Raw genomic sequence first — 17,345 nt, 5'->3', positions numbered from 1 at the left:
CTAATTGCTTCAGTGTAATGAATTCCGGACTATGGAAATATGGAAAACCGAAAAATGTACTGCGGAAGAGCACAACTGTCACTCCTTTAGCAGACGCCACGAGTGATGTGAATGCTTGCGCCTCACACGTGGCACGACCAATAATGTAGCGCTCTTATCGAGCCACGATCTCGCTGAAACTTTATGCTGTGACCTGGCATGGTCTCCTTGATCGGACGCAGCTGGTATTTTGATCGTACCTGTAGAAGCGCGCTGATCGGCTCACTCACGGTCAAGATTTCTGCGATGCACTCAAAGTCATGCAGCCCAGACATCGTAAAATAAAGGAAAAAAAAACGTAACGCTCGACACGAAACGTATTCGCCACTCCCAGCTCACCGGTACAGCTAGAGACCACAACGAAGTGGCAGCAAGCACGCGGCCACGCCAACAAGCAAAGCTGTGAGAATAAAGGGGCAACGGCAGATAATTTTTATAGTTCGACTGAGTTCGGCGCAGCGCGATTTACGCGGCTGCGCCCTCCCGACTGAAAAGCGACCGGAACTGACGCTACGACGCTTTACCGTTGCCTAGACAACCCGGCGCGCGGCAGGGTGGGAAGGCGGAAGCTGCTACGTCACCTCATTGACTCTTGCTTCAAAAGATGCGTTGTCTCCTTTTGTCTTTGTCCGCGTCTCGCGCTGTGGGAAATAATTTTAAACGTGTGATTGGTTTTGTGTGCGGTCTAATCAGAGACGTGGTCCGTGCGTTGTGTATTAATCGTGCCCCACCTCAACTCAAAGCCTTGGCACGCGCTGGAAGATGGATCCACGGAAGCAGATACGAGCAGTTGCAACGTGCCCGGTGTCGGCGGTCGGTATACTACTGTCAGTATGGAAAGTTTCAGGCAAGTGTCCGTTCATTTGGTGTTTCTTTATTTGATTACGTGTTATTGTTGGCTGTAGAAGTATCTCATTGTGATCCGATAGCATATTTCACTAATGTAAGCGCAAAAGCAGTTGCACGCAGTACTACGGCAAGATGGCTACCTCGATTGCCCCCGTGTGACTAGCAAGATGGCTACCTCGATTGCCCCCGTGTGACTAACGTTTCTGTGGCCACGTCGGGCGTGGTGCGCCTGCATAATCCCGCTTTGTTTCTGAGCGCTTGAACTATCGGAAATGTGGTGTTCTTGCGAGTTCAGCGCGGCTTATAACACGGTCGTTCGTTTTGTGTCGAGTAGAAAAAGAAGTGACGACTGGCTTCGCCTTTCGAAAGTACCGGCGCAATATTGGCTCTCCCTCGCGCGCCCGCGTACTGCTGCTGCTGCTTGCCGGACGCCTTCTTCAGCGTGTTTTGGGCTATCTTTCTCTCTCCGTTTGTGTGTGTGTGTGTGTGGTGTGCGTTAGCGCGCGCGCACGTGTTTTGTAAGCGCTTCACGTGTGCGTGCGTGCGTCCGTGCGTTTTTTCTGAGCGCCGTGTACGTGCGTTCGTGCATGTTTTTTGAGTGTTTTGTATGTGTGCGTGCGCGCGCGCGTTGCTTGCTATGCGAGGTCTCTATGTGCTTGTGCGGCGTGCGTTCGTATGTGGGTCTCTATGTGAGTACTTGCGTGCGTGCGTGCGCGCGCGTACGTGTTTTGTGAGCGCTTGCTAGTGCGCGTGCTTGTATGCAGGGTCTCTATGTGCTTGCGCGTGCGTGCGTTCGTGCGTAGCGTGTTTCGTGAGTGCTATGTATGTGCGCGCGCGCGCGCGCGCGCGTACGTGTTTTGTGATTTTTTTGCGGGGGCGCGCGTGCTTGTGTGTGTGTGTGTGTGTGTATTGAATAAAGTCGGTAGTTTTACACGCAATAAACCTCTTCAAAATTGGTGCAGCGGCTGTCCCCGCCCTGAAAACCGAGTTTGGTGTCGAGCCACTCTGGAATATATGGAGGCGCCGGAGGACCAGTGGAAGGTGTAAGTTTCCTCCTTTTTCCCTCCTCTACCCTGATGAATCCACTTCCTTGATTGTTATTGTGAAATAAACGTTTCATCAACAGCATAAATACATGAATCAGAAATCCGGAAAGTGTGTTTCACGATTACACTAATTTCGATCGTGAAACGTGTACCTTGGGTTAGCCCACATTTCCTTGAAGTAGGCAACTGCTTATGAGGCGGCGGCGGGCGAAATGCTGCCGCCCTTTTCGCCCGCACAAAAAATGTTTTGCCTACAAATGCAAAAACGCCCGTGTCTCGTGCATTGGGGGCACGTTGAAAAACCCCTAGGGGTCAGGATCAATCCAGAGTCACCCGCTATCCCGTGCCCCTTAATCAAATTGTCGTTTTGACACGTAACACTCCCGAATTCAAGGAGACAACTGCTTAAATTGTGAATAGCTGGTTATTTGCGATATTCCGCATATAGCAATTGGTTTAAGCAGCTTTTACTGAAGATATGAAGTGCTAAGATTTAGGTCTCTCTGGGGTGGTTCTCATGCCCTTCGAAAATTGTCCTCTATAGCCCAATTATAATTCGTAAAAATGGAATTTATAAGGCATGCCCTCGGACTCGAGAATGTGTTTGATTGAGCTGTAGGTTTAATTGAGAAGGTTGCAGTGAGTCCAATAAATTTTTTAATGCTTTCTCAGTAGGAGTGTCAAAGTGTAAAAAAAAGCGTATGTGTGTGTGTAAATTGTTGAAAGCGAGTCATGTGGTGCAGGTGTGCGTGTGTGTGTGTAAGACTTCGCTCCTCGAAAGGGCAGGACTTGTGTAAAGTGACTTGTTGAACAACACTTTGCAAATGTGGTGAACATGGTTTAAATAATGGATTTGAGACCTGCAAGGAGTTGCGACATTCTAACGCATTCCTCTTGCATTTACCACGGATTTGCCACTGAATTGTACAACTCTCTGGTGCTGTTTGGCCAGAAAAGGCAAGGAAACAATAATTAATCAAATTTGCTTCATTCACACTATTTATAGCCAACATAGTAGCCCAAGTCACTAGTGTGATCGAGTATATATTTGCAATGTGGCACTAAGATTACTCATTACATTCAACTTAGCCGCTTTCATAGCTGGTAATAAACTTAGTGAGCACTAAAAGAAATATTAAACAATAGAAATACCGCTGGCACAGCACTGGCAACAGTGTATGAGCAGGCAAACGTATGTGTGTGGAAATTTCAATGCAATGAACTTTCACTGCAACATCTGTGGTATGAGGCTTTTTTTTTCTCAGTAAGCTGTACCGAGTCCATACTTTGATTTTTCTCTTGCCAACCAAAATCACCTTTATTGCCAGTGATCTTGTCTCTCGTTCTGGTAGCATTTGTTTATGTGGAACTAAAAATGTCATTTCTTGCAGGTCATCCAGATGACAGCCTCACAATTCGCAGCCTTTGTGCTCTCCATCAGAAACCCATCAGGGGCAAGCCACTTATGTTTGCCTTCAGACAAGACAACATTGTAAGTAGATATAGGCGTGTAGTCGAATATTCTGAAACAAGTTTCCATTTAATACTGTGAGGCTCCTTTGATAGCCTTAGGTTCATATTTTGTGCAGTTGTGTGTATGCAGTTTTTAGATATTGCCGATGGCACAGTGCACATTGCAGATATGACGACTATGAAGTATATACTTGCAATTTCATCATTGCCTTTCATAATGAAGTTTTTCTTTTGTGCAAGGATATTCAGAGATTGGGGCATTTCAGCATCATATTCTGTATTGTGCATTCAGTGCTCATTTCAAGTTACCCTCCTCCTACCAATTTATTTGCGGGAAAAGAGTATTTGTTTACCCTCTGCAATGCGATTCTTATTTGCTCATTGCGTCAAACTCCTCTACCTTTAATTATCACATAATTATCACAACCTCAAAATTTCGGCTGTTATTGTTTTGAAAACAGTATCAAAATCAAAATGTGCTAGATTGCTATCAAGACTGCAAGGGAATTGAAGAAATTGCAAGAAACCGTGGCTTCTTATGGTAGTTGAAAACCTCTTTTCAGCAAACCATGTGCCTATTTCGTTTACTGAGCTGCTCATGAAATTCGCAAGCATGTTTGATTTAACACAGTCGTTACAGGAGAAGAGAAAAAAAAAGATTAACAGGAGCACTTTTCATGAGGATGCAATGCTTTTGGATATTCTCCAGGTGGCAAAATGTACATTTAGGAGAGAGAGTGACCTGGAATCGGAGAGGGTGGGGCAGGGAGCCAATTTGCAGCCATTGTGACTCATGCATGTAGTGGCAACACAGGATGAGAAATAGTTGTGGCACTGCGGTCTAGTAAATAGGTCAGCACTTACATAAACTCCCCCACAGTGAGGGGGAAACGTAGGATATGTTGTCCAATAAAGATGGTGCTTTTAGGAGACAGCAGGAAATTTTAGGCTCTAGTTGAGCAGCTACAATATGAAGGACCACGTAAATTGTAGGAAGCCAACATAAACTGAGTAGAAGGACATACGTCACTGTTCAGAGCACGAAGTAGAAATTCGGAGCATCAGGAAGGATTGTAAGTATAAATAAGGGAATAGTACTTGTCAGCGTATTGCCTAGCTAACAAGGGCAAAAAATAGTTGGCAGGACGTTCTATATTTTCCAGGGAAATGTGCTGAAACACTGATTCTTACTCAGTCAGTAAAGAAATATACAACAATAAATAAAAATAACTACGTATACAGAAAAGGCCTTATAGACTGCAGTGGAGAGTTGGACATTGTTGAGCTAGATGCAAGTACTGCTTTGCTACTGTAATGCAGGGCAGGTGAGATTGCAGTTGGGGGTTTCGTCATTTTCGTCTGTTGTGCACTCTCTCTGTACAATAGTGCTCTTCGTCTCGGAGTGTATAAATGTTGCATTCAAAACAATTCTCATGCCTTGAGCACAGCAGTCTTATTGTGTCTTCTCCCATGAAGTCTTCTGCTGCAGTGCTTCTGAAGTGTAATGCACAACTACATTGCAGATTTTATATTGTGAGTTTTATATTGCGGTCACATCCATGCTCCTGGAGAAATGCCCATTGCTAAGAGATGTCGTTGGTAGAGTCTACATTTTATGCTCTTATTTTCCATAGTGAAAAGGCTACTGTATATTCATTTTTGCTTCTATGCCATTTTGTATTCACGATGACTTAGTGATCGCGGTTTCTAAATTTGAAAACTGGAACTTTTGCCCAATTGAGCTGTGCCTTGTGTTCGGTCACAATAATTAGGGGTGTTGTTTTCAGAAGCTTGTTGCCTTATCAAATTCCCCGCAGTGTATAGGATCGTAATGAAATGTAGAGTCAACTCTCATGATTCTGTTATTTTGCTAATGCAGGAAGCAGGATTCCAGCACAGCCATCTCCTGCACTTATGGTCAAGATGCTCAGACAATGGAGTCCCTGTTCCTTGTGGTTAACCGTGAACAGTATTCTCGCTTTTATGAAAGCTAAAGGTGATTTCCTGCATAAATTAGAATTTTGCAGCTCAAATGTATACACTTTATTCTAATTTGAATCAACTAATATATGCTGTTTAATACTTTTATACTGTTTGATACAATCATTTCTTGTTGGAAAATATTAAGCATGATGTTTAACATTTATTTATGCATTACTGGCTGATGCATGATGGCCTGTGTTTAAAAAATGTGAACTCACACATTTGAAGCTTCATTCAGTAACCAGAGTATGGCTGATTTAATAAACATTATTTGCTCATTTATGTACAAGCCCTAATCTTCCATTATCGCACCAAGTACAAATAATTTAGAAATTGGCAATGTATCATCCGCATGTGGCCAGTAGAGTACCTTAATGAACAGTGGTTTGTTTTTATAAGGCCGCCATTGATACGGCACTTCGCACCTAAACAGTAATAAATCTGGCATATTAGGCTGTCTTGCAGTAGAAAAAAAAACATTTTCAAGCAACATATTTTATAACAGACCATGCATTGCCTTCGCATTACAAAATTTAAGGAAACCAGAATTGTAATTGGAAAATCTGCTACACAGCATTTTTAGCTCAGAGAACTCTATTTACATTTAAAAAAATGATTTAGGTGGGAAAAAAATTTTCTTGCTCAAGGAATCTTGTTGAGGAGCGAAAATTCATCTTGATGCTCCTGGATCAAACCTTATTTAAAGCAAGTTCATGTGTGAAACATACGGTGTTTCAGTATATCAAAAATGTGCGCCAGTCAAGCTTTATATCGACTTTCCAAATCAGCTTTTCACAATGATTTGCCATGACATTGGTGTACAAAATAACAGGGTGTGTTTCTTGTGTGCTTGCTCTGCATTTCATGTACTTCCCTAATTGACCTTTGCAATATATATATTTTTTCAAGGCCACCAAAACTAGAATTTTTGTACCTGAAATTTAATATTGAAAATTTATTCCTTTAAGTGGCACCAAACAGGCTGTTTTAGGGTTACCATATATACAGGTTGTTTCAGTTAACTTAAGCTAAACATTAAATAAATGCAAATGCTACGTAGCTGGACAGAACCAAGGTAATGTTGTTCGCCGTCGCTTGGAGATACTCAGACTATTTTTTGTACTCGGCCTAATTCGATAATTAGACCTAATTATTTATTCAACTTCTCAATTATTATAATTAGATGAAAAGTGTCAATGAGTAAATTGTAGAGCAACATGAGAAACTCCCAATACAGCTTTCTGTTGCTCAATACGTGCAACATAAAATGGTTTTTCCGAGCGTGAAAGAAGCCCGTGAATATACGCAAAATTTTCGTCCGACTGGCCGCTCGAGGCACTTTATGTGTATTCGCGGGCATCTTTCACGCTCGGAAAAACACTTTTGTGTTGCACGTATTGAGCAACAGAAAGCTGTATCGGGAGTTTCTCATGTTGCTCTATACAATCTTCTAATTGACACTTGTCATCTAATTATAATAGTTGAGAAGTTGAATAAATAATTAAGTCTAATTAGGCGGAGTACAAAAAATTGTCTGAGTATCCCCAAGCGACGGCAAACAATATTACTTTGGTTCTGTCCACCTACGGAGCATTTGCATATTTTTAAAGTTTGTCCCAAGTTAACTGAAACACCCTGTATATAGGACAGATTTGATCAGTTATATTAAAAAAACATTTTTGTAGGAAATGTAAATTTTCATGTACTTACAAATGTATTTGGTGATTGCACATTTTAGGTTGTTATGTATGTATTATGTAGTTATGTATTCTAGCATGGAATAAATATATTTACTTTCCTTGAAAATGCAGTATCGTATATGTCTTGCTGGTTCGTATTACATTTTATATGGATATGTAAAGCGTAATAACCATTGATGTAGATATACACGCTCAGAAGTTATAGTTTGCTAGGTTGCATTTGTGCAGTGAAGACAGGTTTTGCCCTGAATTACTAATATTTATTGTCATCCACACGTATAAATGTTGTGTATGCCTATCGAAACTTCAAGCTTGGCTATCGGACGCCGTGCTTGGTAGCTGAACTTGAACCTTCTGGCACACACGAGTTATGCCTGGATCGCTCTATATAGTCATAATTCAAGGTATGTACAGCTGAGCCTGCCTTCCCTATACTGTAGAAATAAAGGGTGTACACCCTTTCAACACCTATGAAAATGGGTGTTAATGAGGACTAACACCCTAACACCCTTCATAATTTTTGCTGGACACCCTTCCTCTAGGGTGCTATAATAGCACCCCAACTGTAGGGTGTAGGAAACAGCACCCTTAGGGTGTCCGTCTGGCGACAAACTGATTTACACCCTTAAGGGTGTTAAAATGTTTAGTGTGCACGGCGCCCCTCAAGAAACTCGCATAGACGGTGGCGCCAGTTTACCCTCTAGGTGTTATAGTGATAAACTCTATGCGTTCAAGTATGAAGTTCTGGAGTATGTACGCCCGCTAGACGCATTCATTGACCTGTCATTCCCGACGCCGACCAAAACACGACAACACGGCTTCAACTGGCGTGCTGACTGCTGACATGCTTCGGCGCACCGAACTCCCACTGGCGCATTCCTAGACCTGCTGATTTCGTCGAGGTACCCACACTCCGCTACTAGAGGAGCCCCCCCCCCCCCCCCCCCCCCCTCCGATGTCCCAAGTCTCACCGTACTGTTGACGCACAACAATCCATTGGTGAGTGTGGCAATCCCAGTGCATCGCGACTCCGCGTACGAGCGCCGTCAATCCTGCACGAAGTCGTGAGCGTTCACCGAGACCGCCGCACGCAGCAGCTGGTGTGAATCGCCGCCATCTGACGTGCCTCACACAACCAGCTACGTTGCCACCAAGACAGCAACGTCTCAAGACAACACGGCTTGTCTCCCAGAGATGGCAAAGTCCACACATGCCACGCTGGCCACAGAGGTGGACAAACTTCATGCCGTTTTGCAGGCACGTTTTTCTGCGCCAGCCACTCAACGCTATTCCACGACCATACACGCGTCGTCAGGCCTTCCTGCAGAGTCGCGTACACCTCCTGCATATAGTCCCCACCTTGCGTTTTGTCGAGCCCTCGGCGCAAACGACCAACAATCAGTGGCTCAACCAAACCACACGTGGGCTGGTGTGAACGAAATGAAGAGGAGCCAAGAAAAATAGCATATTTGTCAAACAATACGCAACAAGGCTTCATTAAAGTACTGAAAAGAATAGCGAGTTCGTTTGGGTTCGCAGTGCGAAAACGAGGAACTTGAGGACCAAGGAAACGCAGGATATTTCATGAAACGTGGGCTCGTAATTCGAAGCTTGTGATTATTTCATTCGTCGCCATTCAGACGAAATCGATCCGCACAATAAATTGCGTGGATGCTACAAAAAAGTTGGTTTCGCCCGAAAGGCGAAGCGTCGATTTCGACAGCAAGGAGAGCTATACGAAGCAAGGATAGTGGTTTAATTGGCCGTATAACGTTGTAAACATTCGCTTACTAATTAAATAGACAAGCACGGTGTCACGCGCGCAAAGGTAAACATGAACACATCTCGCTCGATGACCGCGGAAAGTTGCTGTGAAAACGCTGGAGTGAGAAATCGCACCATGCAGCAGCGGGCAAATTGACGTTTGCGTTCATTTGCTGCTGTTGCACTTTTTTTTCCCACCAAAATGCAAGCATATTCTCTTCAGAAATTGTGAGTGTCTGCCGCTCTCCACCGTGACGAGTGAACATCTGTAACTGCTGAGCCAACCAGGATGTTAACCAATCCCCTTTTAACCGATCAGTCTAGGATTATCAATGCTTGGCTGATGTCATGCTTGCTCAAATAGTCGACGAATGTGTTGCCTCTGGCCAGCGTTAGCGATAGCGGTCGGGCAACTTCATAGTCGCTTTCCAAGAGCGCAGTTTAATTGTGGCTACCCCTTGAAACTTATTTCAAACGTTGCTGAACTGCGCCCATGGTACGCGAAATGTTTAAATTTTTCTAAGGCCTCCTCTCGTTAATCTCGATCAAAAGTTTTTGATTATCACAGTTACGTTCAAAGTAGTGAGTGCGCCGCAACTACGGATTACGTTACTGAAGAAAACAAGTACAAGATCATATTACTAGCGAGAGGGGTTTAATAAAGAGCGAGATTAGTTGAGCCATCCGTCAGAATAAGCTAGCTGAATGATGTGTAGTCAAATGAAATTTTAGCGGTAATATTCCACATGCTCTACTTTGTCGATCCGTCAAGGGCATGCTAATGGTCTCTTGTGCGCCTTAGACAAACATTACAAACAAGACAAACATTCACAGGATGATGAAGGCTTCACGTTAACGCACGCCTAACAATAAAATTCTCAACCTGGAGTGAACTTTTAGACAAGTTAAGTGTCGAAAACGCTGAGGCTTTCCGTGCTTGGCTGCTACTGATTGCGTCAGATTATCCTTGCAGCTTAGATTACCGGCGGATATTGGTGGCATGTGAAAACAATGTCCTTTCGGTTACGTCCGCACGATATTCATATTTTGGGTATTTTGTTCTTTGGTATTTCATTCCATAAGGCTCAGCTTGCTGAATCTGACGGATGGCTTAACTCATTTCGCTCTTTATTGAACCTCTCTCTATAATAATAAAATGTTCTGCCTATATTTTTTATTTTTTTGCATAACAAAATTCATATCTTTGCTGCACTCACTAGTTTGAACCTATCTCTAATATCAAGAACGTGACGCGATGTTTTTTTTTTTCATTTCCCTTCAGATGGCTGAGATTGAATATTCTGACGGATGGCCTAACTAATTTCCCTCTTTATTAAAACCTCTCTAACTAGTAATATCATTTCGTGCTCGTTCTCTTCAGTAAGATAATCCGTAGCTTCGGCACACTCACTACTCTGAACACAACTTTGATAATCAAGAACTTTTGATCGAGACGAACGAGAACAGGGCTTAGAAAAGTTTGAAATCTCATCCCTTAGCGCGCTCACATATAGGCCAGTAGTTATAGAACTTATGGTTTCTTTCGATGCTTCTTCCGCTCTGGGAAATGAACGTATACCGAGCCACTGATTCTTCTTTTGTAAACTTCGCGCCCTCAATTGCTTTTGCTCGACGAGCCTTACCGTCACTGATCGCACCGCTAGCTAGGGATAGCTTGACACAGTATTCCTCCGTTTTTGCTTCCTTTTAATTACTTGATAACTCAGAACCAGCCTTACTCTTTTTATTCAGCGTTAGCCTCCTTCACACCAGCAATATTCGTCGCAAAGAGTGGCATCATGACATTCTTGCTTTATAAAACTGATTAGCCTTCTGACGTTAAATTGGTAAGGCAAGGTTACACTGCTCAAGCTCCTCTAAGCCCTCATTAGCGCTTCTGACTCGAAACTTTCTTTAAGACGTCTTTCAAAATCAAAAGTAGAATAATGGTGTTATAATGACAGAGTGGCCTTATAGCAGCTCAGAAGAGATCATTCAACGAGAAAGGCGCTACGCTTTGCCTGTTATTATTGAGGAATAGCTACGCTGGCATATCAGACTTTCACGACCGCAGCACTTATATCGCGATCACCCATCTTTTCTTTGTGCTTTTGGAGGAAGCTGTATTGGAGACAAATTAGCGTTGCTTGCACTGGAGGCGCAATGATACAGAGACAGCGGAGCTGATGGGCACCTAGGTAGTCCTGGTTTTTGGGCTAGGCTAAGCACTACCAAGTAATCCCCAGCATTTCCCGGGACCTATTGATTATTTGTTGATTATCAATTAGCTATTGATTGACTTTTGATTGGCTATCGCAAGGTATTGGCCACGTATTTGGGCTAGGCTAAGCACTACCAAGTCATCCTAGCATTCTCCGAAATTATTTGAATAATGATCACTTATTGATTAGCTGCTGATTGGCTATCGCAAGGTATTGTCCACGTATTTGAGCTAGGCTAAGTCCAACCAGCGCAGTCGAGGACGGCAGAAAACTAGGTGGGGTCATGAAGTTAGGAAATTTGCAGGCGCAAGTTGGAATCAGCTAGCGCAAGACAGGGGTAATTGGAGATCACAATTGTCCACTGCTGCCTTCGTCCTGCAGTGGACATAAATATAGACTGCTGCTGCTGCTGCTGATGATGATGAAGCACTACCAAGGCATCCTCAGCATTTTCCGGAATTTCACGGATTAGCCATTGATTGGTTATTGATTGGTTATCGATGACTGATTAAGCTTAAATAGTCCCAACCATGTTTAGCTAGACTTAGCCAGGCTCAGCTTCGCTAGTTCACAGGGGAATGTGCCATTGCGCTTGGACCCATTCTGCACTACCGCCAGGTTCGGCCCACATTTTTGGCTTCAGCAGATACATTACGCCCGGCTTAAACAGCTCCGCTGTTAAAATGTGGTTCATGCCTCTTTCATTGGAATCGGTATAATACGAGAGTGAAACGTGCCTTCACAGAAGCTCTTGCATGTTTGCTTCGTGCACTCACGGTCCGCTGCCGCGAAAGGCGCACGATTTGCTGGCCGATGACCGCGTTGCTCGTTGGCTTTTCGCACGGCGTCCTGTTGGCGAGCAGCGTCCAGCTGTTGAGTTGCTTCGGCGGCGGTACGAATGTCTTGGGCAGCCTGTTCAGTTGCGATGCGCCCAGCTTCAGAAATGCGAGTGGCAGAGTTCGCAGCGTGCGCCGCGAATGTGCGAAGGCGTTCTGCTTCACGCTGGCGTGTCTCTCGCCGGACCAAAGCCTGTCGACGCCATTGCCCTTCTGCGCCACTTAGCGCAGCAGTTTTCTTAGTTGTGGCCATCGCAAGCGAAGAAATCGACGGCGTGTAAGCACTATACTGATGCATGTTGAAGATGCACCACGCGAAAGACGAACCATGTACGGAAAGTGCCAACAACAGGCTATACCGCGTTGAAGCCTCCGCTCCACTGTGACTACCGAAGTACTCCCTGTCGGCGCTCGTTAGTGTCACAATGCAGTACTTCTCTTCACCGCTCCTATACATGGCCGCGCCATCCCTGTCAACAAAGCATATTTAACTCGTTGGCGCCGAACGTCACATCCGTTACATCCATAACGGAAGTTCATCGCAGACCCCGGCATAATTTACTTTTGTGTGAATAAAATACCTCTTGTTCAACTGAGGATTGTTCAACTGAGATTAGTGCAGCAATCTAGCGAGTATTTACGGTTTACCTTTTCACATGCACTAGAATTCCCTGCGGTGAATGCCTTAAAAACAAATGTTCCTCGAACTATTGTCTGGTAATGTAACTAGATGTTTATTATAGTTATGAGAACACACTTACTGAGTGTTATGATTCGGTTAATACCCGCCATTTAAACAAAATTACACTGTTCACCCATAATGTGACGCATCGACACGATAGCTTGACGAATATTCTGCGTATTAACTGGTGCACTGTCTTGCGCGGTATCGCTAGAGTAAATATTCGCCGATGCGCGCGAGTAATCTCCTTTCGAGAATTAGAAGAAAACGTTGATCACTGGTGGTTTTAGTCATGGAGTAAAGGAGTAAAGGAGTAATCGTCGCTTCAGTGTTACGGAAGCGACGATTGTTCAGTTCTCTGGTCGAAAACTGCCGAGCCACCGCCAGAGGCATCGATTGCAGTCACGGACACCGGGCGCTTTCGGCGCGAACGCGGGGAAACGCGGTCGGCGTCGAGAGCAGCTCTAAGCGTCCCACGGCCACCTGCCTGACTCCTCTCCACGTCGAACCGCTATGCTGCGCGATGCTATTTTTATACTCTGCTTTCACTCTCTCTCCACTCTCTCTCTCCCCAGCTCGGCGAAGCTGCGGACGACGGAATGATCATTATAGCGAGATTCTAAGAGCTCCGCTGTAAAACAAATTTTTACCTCCATCATCGCCATGGGAACCCGCATATATCTAGGTATATGTATGCTATATGCTTATTCATGCCGCATATGCGGGTTAAATTGCTACACTATTCATTCACTACCCTATTGCGAAACCTAGTATTCAGTGCCCAGTGCCATGCCTGATTATGGGCCCAGTGTCGCGCGCTGAATGCTGGGATGGTGGCAAGGCGCGGCATACCGGGTAAGGCTAGGCGCGAGGTACTGGTGTGAAATGCAGCTCTAGAGCGAGAAATACACGGTGCCTGGCCGCCGTATATATTTTTTCAAATACAGAAATGAACAGAGAGCGTTTTAATGCAATAAAAAAGAGAAAAAATATACACTGTAGGATTCCATCTTGTGACCTACTCCTCCCAAGCCCAGAACCTTACCACTACGCCACGCCGGTACGGGGTGTACAATGCATAATTTGCCTTGTCAACACGCAGACGCAGTTTCAGTTTTGCACAGGCATGTCTCGCAGAGACATGGTAGATGCGCTCTCACCCAACCTGCTTGCTCTCGCCCCGCAACTAAAACTTACGCCTCTATCAGAAAGAAAAAGTTGTAGTCCGTATTCAATAGTAAGCCTGTAAGGGCTGCAACACTGATTTGGTATTGCGATTGGTATTTTAACTAGGAAAAAAGTCTTAAAAGAACCGCCGACCCGGGACGCTGCACGGGCTGTTACTACCGATGTTGACAACCGTTTCTTATTCTTCGCACAAGGGAAATGCAACGTTTCCTTAGTTCGACAATGCATTTCAATTGAGACGTCTGTGTAGTGACATATCTCCGTCAGAGAAGCTGTCGATTAATACGGCTGGCAGTTTTCGGCGACAGCACATATACGTATGTTTATAAGGCGTCATATCGGCGCTCATCGCTCGTTGCGCTGACACTGTAGACGCGAAAGAATGATCTGTTTAAAAACAACAATGGGAAAGCTTAAAAACAGAGTGATTTATCCTCGCTAGACTTGTCGATCCGACAGAGTGTGTACGGATTCAGTGGCTACAGCAGGCCGAACCTTCGGTGTGAGCGAACGATCTCGGCGCGGGTACCTGATGAATGCTATAAAGTTTGTGCTTGAGCCTCAGAACCTTTTAACCTTTATTTTCAGTACACTAGGGAAAGTGGAAGCACACGAATCGCCTCAGCTTTGTTATCGATGGGATAATATCAATCAGCGGCAGGCTTTCTGAGGTCTGTTCGAACGCGTCTGAACGGCTGCTGGGTTTCGTGTCGACTGCATAACACTGCAACAACTCGCAGTTATCGGTTGCCTACAAACTAGTAGAAAACGAAGCGTTATCTGCGTTTACGTAATTTCGTTCACGAATACAGCTATCCGTACAGTCAAAAGGGAAATTCACAAAACGAAAGTGATCTTCAGTGTCGCCTATGCATGGGCAGCTCACGCACCTTTATTTCAAGCTGCAGCACCGCCGACACGAAACAGACATTTATGACCCCAAATTATAGCGCTTTTTAGGACAGGAGACTACTACCTGACCATAAAATTCTATCAAGCGTTTAATATTCAACAGCGCCTATACTCCGTCAGTGCGGCACAAAAGAAACCAGCACAGTTCACAGAACGAGCCAGCGAACTCCGTCGACAACCAGCGCGTGTGCGCTCCGTCGACAACCCATCGACTACCTGTACGCCCCAGAATCATTAGCTGTGAAACCATCGTCTCGTCCAGTGTGACCCAGCTCTTATCCAGCGATCTCACCACCGTCCCAGTGACTCCCAGCGTGTGCCAGCGTCCCCACTGCGATCCAGTGTCAAAGAACGAACTGGTTTCACACTGGAATGCACTGTAAGACTCTGGTGTTTGCCTATACGGTAATGTTTCGCATACGATGCGTTACGTTCTTGACTAAATTATTCGTCACAGTTATCCGAATGACAGCCCACAATCAAATTTCATGGAATATAACATTCAGAGCACATGCCTTCTTAAATCTTCTCAGACTGCTATATATTAATATTTCAAACCTATATCAGGACTCAAATCTGAAACCGATGTAACTTTACTGGCGAGGCTCTTTACAGGCATCGTAGTGGCGCCTGTGCGATGTCATTACAGTCGCTTCACATTTTAAAGCTTTTAAAGGTGCCAAAAATTTTGGTGCACCCGTATGTCGCGTCCACGTTAACCGGGCTCACGTATATAGTTAACACCGTCTGCGAAGTACATGCGCAAATCTAAGCCTTGCCATTCCAGTCAGTGTGAACTGCCAACTTTTCTACAGCGAAGCTGTTTATGGTGACCCTGTGCCGTCGTTGTCGGACTTCGCTAAAATAGGGGCCACGTCACTTGGCAAGAGAACAGAGGAAGAGTTCAACAGGGGGAAAGGGGTTGGAGTGACCCCTTTCCCACTTTCCCCCTGCACCTAATGTCTGCGCCTGTGTCGATAATGGAGCCAAGTGTGTATCCGAGGTGTTAAGAAACGCTTCCTTGAAAAGTTTCAGTCCTTGATCAAGGTAACCTTTAATTATAGTCTTGTGCATATCTGTTAGACAATTTGGGCAATCTTACTTTTGATGATATTGTTGTGAATCACTTTAAAATTACCTCATATTCTTTAAGCTAACATCCGTTCTGACATCTTGCAGGTGAAAAAAAAAGCATGGCAAAACACAGCGAGAAACATCAAGCGAAAAAAAATCGCACTGAGAGAACCGCAAAAAAGCACTTCTAAAGTATGGACACCACGCGAAGCGCGCAAAAGCGAAAATGAGGCGAAAGAATAGTGAAACAGAAGACTTACACTATAGACTGCTTGCGAAGTTTGACTTGCATGGTGTAGCACTCGATGTAACGAACACAGCTTCGCGGTTCTACCATCTTCACGGAATGGACGGGGCGGTGAATTCTTTGACTGTACGAGACGGGACAGTCGCCCTATGGCTGCTTTCGCAGAAAGTATTCAAAGATACCCGTGCCAGTCCTCGCAATGGATTCCACAAGCTTTAGTACATGACTGGCTGCTTCACTCGAGCTAGCGTAACTGCTTTTGCCGTGCGTGGCGTCGTTTTTTTTTCTTTCAGGCAGCTGCTCAGCCGAGTACGGATCAAAGAAGCATGAAAATTTCACAGCTGTTCCTAATACTTAGCGTAATGAATGACGACCAAAGAATGCATAATATTTGTTGGGTATATGAGATGGACGGAAATGAAATTTGCCAATCTCGCAAACTCGGTGCTATACAGATTGTCAAGTTATACGTAGAAGAAATATTACAACGATTTTAGCAATAAAGTGGCGTGAGAATAAGATCATTTATTTGAAAGCCCAGTCGCTCACCTGACTCAAAGAAAAAAAAAAACGTTCTAGTTCGAGAAGAAAACTCTATTTCTGTTACACGAGTCATGCATATAATATGTAAGGCACAACTGCCGATTTTAGCTAGACCAGCCATTGACCACGTTGCCGGATGAACGTGTATTAGAAACTTGTGTGTATCTTTGTCGTCATTGTCTTAGAACTGAATGATGAAAAATTACGTGGGGACAGGACCGGTATGTATTGAGGTCACAGAACCTATACTGTTTTTCATAATAGCTACGGGCTTTACAGATCATTGCAGAGCACAAACACTCGTACCTAACAACCCAGATGATGATATTAAGTGGCGTAGTGGTGTCGATGATAGTAACCTACTGGTCCGACACGTAAAGACCCTATATGATAGTGACAGCATGAATGATTGACTCGAAGCTGCGATTTCAATTGTAAAATGCAATGCTTTCTCATTTTGTTTGTTTAGTGTTCGTGCTGCATTCAGTTACGTTCCAGTTGTTCGTGAAATTATATGATCCTAAAAGTATTGAACTGAAATGCGGAGACATGTATACACGTGCCTAAATTACAGGAAATAATGTTTTTGCTTGACTTTCAGGTCGGAATATTTTTCGACGCAGTGTCTTTCACGTGGCACGAGCAATACGTAAGTTTGTACTTTTTTTCTTGTTTTCCCAAGTGAAGGGAACTGCTGCAATTACTTATTATGATGAAACAATCTAGCACAGTGTTGAGGTGGATGATGTAACGGCTTTTCCCTCTCAGAAACCTTTACGGAGCGGTA

At 44.4% G+C, this 17,345-nt stretch overlaps 1 protein-coding gene across 1 annotated transcript; it reads left to right on the top strand.

Annotated features, from left to right (window-relative positions):
• The first annotated feature begins 664 nt into the window (after nucleotides 1-664).
• Nucleotides 665-7,706, top strand: LOC125940911 (uncharacterized). The gene is made up of 4 exons (XM_049657588.1): nucleotides 665-886; nucleotides 1,851-1,931; nucleotides 3,326-3,426; nucleotides 5,287-7,706. Exons 1-4 carry the CDS (start codon nucleotides 802-804, stop codon nucleotides 5,365-5,367), a joined length of 348 nt encoding a protein of 115 aa, XP_049513545.1. The 5' UTR covers nucleotides 665-801; the 3' UTR covers nucleotides 5,368-7,706.
• Nucleotides 7,707-17,345: the final 9,639 nt, after the last annotated feature.

The sequence above is a fragment of the Dermacentor silvarum genome, chromosome 10, assembly GCF_013339745.2.
Source record: "Dermacentor silvarum isolate Dsil-2018 chromosome 10, BIME_Dsil_1.4, whole genome shotgun sequence".
In the NCBI taxonomy this organism is placed as follows: Eukaryota; Metazoa; Arthropoda; class Arachnida; order Ixodida; family Ixodidae; genus Dermacentor; species Dermacentor silvarum.
This window is presented reverse-complemented; position numbering and strand designations above follow the sequence as displayed.